At 62.8% G+C, this 4,832-nt stretch overlaps 1 protein-coding gene across 1 annotated transcript in view; it reads left to right on the top strand.

Moving 5' to 3' along the window:
• The first annotated feature begins 6 nt into the window (after positions 1 to 6).
• The window catches only part of ZBTB47 (zinc finger and BTB domain containing 47), a 16,037-nt gene continuing 11,211 nt past the window's right edge, over positions 7 to 4,832 (top strand). Inside the window, 2 exon segments of the mRNA XM_025048920.1 lie at positions 7 to 42; positions 3,654 to 4,831. Coding sequence (XP_024904688.1) covers positions 40 to 42; positions 3,654 to 4,831 — 1,181 coding nt within the window. The 5' untranslated portion in view covers positions 7 to 39.

Raw genomic sequence — 4,832 nt, forward strand, 5'->3', positions numbered from 1 at the left:
GCGATCCCGCGCCCTGTGAGCCCCCAGCGCCTCGGCACCATGGTACGCAAGGCCCTGCCTGTCCCCCTGCTTATCCGCCCACCTGCCCGCTCTGCCCTCCTGAGCGCACGGCCCGCCGGCTCGGGGTGGAGGGGCTAGAGGGATCTTTCCCCTCGCCGGGTCTCCCCGACCCCTTTCTCTTCGGTCTCCGCGCGCCTGGAATGCGTCGCTCCGGTGGGGCCCTCGGCGGGGAGGGGGTTAAATTCCTGGGGTGGGGGCCTGGACGCGAGTGGCTGAGGTCTTACTGGGCACCGGCAGAGGGGGGCGCTGCCCTGAGCCTGTATGGCACCGCCCTCCGACTGGGTGATGGGAGGGGGAAGGGGGAGGTCGGATTCCCGCCTGGGCCTTGGGCCACGTGGGCGCTGGAGACGCCCTGCCTGGGGATTCGGGGCTCCTGGGCCAAGCCGGGTGTGTGTAGGGAGACACCCGCAGCTCAGGTCTGAACTCCTGTGTGACCTTGGGCCAGCTTCCCGCCCTCTCTGGTCCTGTTTCTCTGGGGAAAGAGGGAGGCATTAGCGCAGAAGAGACTGGCATAGACACCCCCTCCCCAAAAGGAGGAGCCTGGAAGTCATGAGCCTCTGCCCCTTGCTCCAACTGCGCCCACCCACTGCTGCCTGGCAGTGGAAGGGTTCGTGTGGGGGTGGGGGTTGCAGATGGATGTCCAGGTTTCATCCTGGGACCTCCAGGGAGGTCCTGTCGCAGGGTGGGGAGCCAGTGGCTTCCTGGCCATGAGGCAAGGTACCCCTCAGGTGTAGAAGTTCTGAACCAGCTGAGCAGCCTGGGCAGGTGTCCCTGGCACCTGGCCTTCCCCCAGCCTAGCTTGTGGGGGAGGGTTTGAGGACATGAAACCCCCTGGCAACAGGAGTGCCTGACGACTCCCTCTGTCCTGCATCTTAGCCAGGCTGGCCTGGCCTGGACTTGGAGGTAGGGTGTGTGGTTGCAGCTGGTACAGCCAGATGGGGAGGGGCATCTGCAGCTTCAGGAAACTGGCACATCTGGCTGGGGAGGCGGGCACAGCTGGTGGGCCCTGCGTGGAAGGTGCCGGGCTAGGGGCAGCTGTGCCCTGCTGAAGGGCTGCCAGTTATAGACTCAGGCAGCATCCGTCCGCCTTCTCAAAGAAGCCCAGTCACAGTTCTCGGCCCCTCAAGAGCTGAGGAGGGTGCTGGCTTAGCGGGGGGTACTGCCTTGTGAATGGAGTCTTTGGGGCACCCCTCTCCCCCTCTTCCCCTGCTGAAGTCAGAGGGCCCTGGCCAGGCCTCACCTGGGCCCTGGCCCTGGACCTGCACACGGGAAGGTTGCCCTTTCCCCATGGAGGGCATTCGGTGAAGGGGGAGCAAGGTAGATTGTGGCCCAGTGGCGCCTGGACCTGCACACGGGAAGGTTGGGCACTGCCCTTTCTCCATGGAGGGCATTCTGTGAAGGGGGAGCAAGGTAGATTGTGGCCCAGTGGCCTGGGGTGGATGCCACCCCAACAGACCTTGTCCAAGCCACATTCTCGGCCGCAGTCTGGCCCCTGGAGGCCCTAAGGAACCCCTGTTACCACCCAAGTTGCACCCTGACCCCTTCCTGGCCTGCAGGTGGCAGCAGCTCTGGGGGGGCGGAGGTTGGGGGAGAGAATCTGAAGCAGCACAGCTGGTCCCCTGGGTAGTAGGGTCCCCAGATGCCTCTTTCTGCTTTGTAAGTCATTAAAGCCCAAGAAATCTACGTGTCCAGCCCAGCAGGGAAGGGTAGCCTTAGCAGAGCTGGGAGGCCAGGGACTCTGCCAGTGCTCACTGTGGGACCCTCCCATTCTGAGCCTCAGTTTCCCCATCTGTGCAATAGGAGTTGGTCCCAGAAGATGAATCAGACTGAGTCAGGGGAGGGAGATGGGAGGAGCTTGGCACCATATCCCAGTTAGATTGATCGGTCCTGGACCGGCCAGCAGCCCTGAGACAAGGGCAGATGGGTGGCTTCTCAGCCGGGGGGCAGGAGGTGTGGCAGGAGAACTTGAGGAAGATGGTGTCCATGACCAAGAGCCTGGCCACACTGGGATCTGGGAGGGTGTGGGTGGGTGCTGCCCTGGGCTGCTCGGGGTATATGGTGGGGCCTAGAGTAGGTTTGGGAGCAGGTTGTCCCTGGTGGCCCCTTGAGGCCCATCCCGAGGCCCAGGGCAGATTCTCATTCAGGTGATTGAGAAGTTGAGACTAGAAACCCCTGCCCCCACATCCTTCTGCTCACTTCGGACCTACCCAGTGCTGCCCCACCAGTGGAAGGACTGGCATGGGGGTTAGGGGTGGGCCATGGATAGGTGGGACTGGGGTTTCATCCCAGGGCCTCCATGGAGGTGCTTGGGGGAGGGAACCTGATGGCTTTGTGGCAATGGGGCAAGGTCCTCAAATGTAGGATGCTCTGATCCAGCTGGACAGGGTCCGAGGAGGGCTAGAACCTGGAATCTGTGGGGTTGGTAGGGAGGCAGGGAGTCGACAGATATTAATTGAGCACGTGCTATGCACCGGACCCATGCAAAGGACTGGGCAGTCTGCTGCCTGTGCTGCCCACCTTTTAGGGAAGCCTCTGTGGTGGAGCCAGGACAGATTACGCTGGTCCCTATTGTGGGCAAGTCACAGGTGCTGGATGTGGCCCAAGGGCCTGATAATCCAACCTATCAGACTTCAAAGGCTCCCCTGAGGCTGCAGAGGCCCCAGATGGTGTAGTCTCTAAGGTGGGGTCATCTCAGAGCCTCTGGGCCTGGACCATACCTGACCTGGGGTCTGGGGGAAAGGGTCTGGGGCAGGCCTTGAGGGCCTCCTGTGTCCTCCTACTCCCACAGAACCCCTGAGAGAGGGGGAGTTGCTGGTGGCCAGGCGTTAGGCCATGGGCCGTGGCCTGGTCCAAGCTCTGGCCGAGTAATGAGGGGCTGCTGGCTCTCACCAGCCTCCTCTAGCAGGACAGCAGGACTTGGTGGGGAGAAGTCACAGGCCCTGGATTACATATGTCACAGAAGTTTCTGCCTCTGCATCCCTCAGGCCCAGGCCTTGAGGCCCACTGCTGGTAAGGTAAGGGGTTCCCTCAGGTGCTGCCCCCAGGAGTACAGTAGCCAGAGGCCATGTAGTCAGTGAGCCTGACTTCTCTTCTCCAGGTGTCGGGTTGGGCAGGCTTGGTTTTATTTGTGTGAGTGACAGTCGGAGAGAGAATCTGTGGGGCTCAGGAAATGCTGAAGGAATGTCTGTGTCCCTGCTGGGGTGACCACCTCGTCATGGTTTGCCCATGATGGCCCTCGTTTTAGCACTGAAAGTTCCACATCCCAGGAAACCCCTAGGTACAAGACACAGCTGGACAGTTGGTCACACTAGTCCCTTTTCCTCTCTTCCCTTTCCCTTCCCTGGATGACTTCCTGTTTCACAGCTGAAGGGCTGGAGGCCCAGAAAAGTTAACTGCTCTTTGGCCTTAGGAGGTCATGATTGGAGTTTGAGCTCTGAGGGGCAGCCGCCTTGGTCTTGAATCCCCGTTCCCCCTCGTCCTTACTTGAGCTTCGGCTCCTTTTCTGTAACATGGAGCCAGGAGTGATGGGTGGGCAGCCTCTGGGATGGTGGGCCCCACTGGCCTTGACCTAACCTGTGTCCTCTGCCCCGCAGTTGCTGGTTGAGAAGACGACCGACTCACCGGCGGCCGAGTTCTCGCTGGTGGAGGACGTGGCGCTGCACTTTGCCTGCTTGATGGGCCGTCTGAACGAGCAGCGTCTCTTTCAGCCTGACCTTTGCGACGTGGACCTGGTGCTGGTGCCCCAGCGCAGCGTCTTCCCAGCGCACAAGGGTGTGCTGGCCGCCTACAGCCAGTTCTTCCACTCGCTCTTCACTCAGAACAAGCAGCTGCAGCGTGTGGAGCTGTCCCTGGAGGCGCTGGCCCCCGGCGGCCTGCAGCAGATACTCAACTTCATCTACACGTCCAAGCTGCTGGTCAACGCGGCCAACGTCCACGAGGTGCTCAGTGCCGCCTCGTTGCTGCAGATGGCTGACATCGCCGCGTCCTGCCAGGAGTTGCTGGACGCCCGCTCCCTTGGCCCCCCGGGCCCCGCCAGCACCGTGGCCCTGGCCCAGCCAGCTGCCAGCTGCACCCCAGCTGCGCCACCCTACTACTGTGACATCAAGCAGGAGGCTGACGCCCCAGGCCTGCCCAAGATATACGCTCGTGAGGGCCCTGACCCCTACTCCGTGCGTGTGGAGGACGGGGCAGGGACTGCAGGTGGCACAGTGCCTGCCACCCTTGGGCCAGCTCAGCCCTTCTTCAAGGAGGAGAAGGAGGGTGGTGTGGAGGAGGCTGGCGGGCCCCCAGCTGGTCTGTGCAAGCTGGAGGGTGGGGAGGAGCTGGAGGAAGAGCTTGGGGGTTCTGGCACCTACAGCCGCCGGGAGCAGTCACAGATCATCGTGGAGGTGAACCTCAACAACCAGACGCTGCACGTGTCCACGGGGCCCGAGGGCAAGCCGGGCGCTGCCACCGGCCCGGCCACCATGGTTTTGGGCCGGGAGGATGGGCTGCAGAGACACTCGGGGGACGAGGACGGGGACGGGGACGAGGAGGAGGAGGAAGAGGAGGAGGAGGAGGGTGGTGGCAGTGGGGGCGATGAGGACGAGGAGGAGGAGGAGGAAGGTGGCAGTCAGGGGGAAGAGGAGGACGAGGAGGAGGACGGCCACAGCGAGCAGGAGGAGGATGAGGAGGACGACGAGGAAGGACACAGCGAGCAGGACCAGGAGAGCTCGGAGGACGACGAGGAGGAGGAGCGGCCGGCGGGGCGCAGGGGCAGCCGGGAGGACCCC

Source organism: Pteropus alecto, unplaced genomic scaffold, assembly GCF_000325575.1.
Source record: "Pteropus alecto unplaced genomic scaffold, ASM32557v1 scaffold156, whole genome shotgun sequence".
NCBI classification, from domain to species: Eukaryota; Metazoa; Chordata; class Mammalia; order Chiroptera; family Pteropodidae; genus Pteropus; species Pteropus alecto.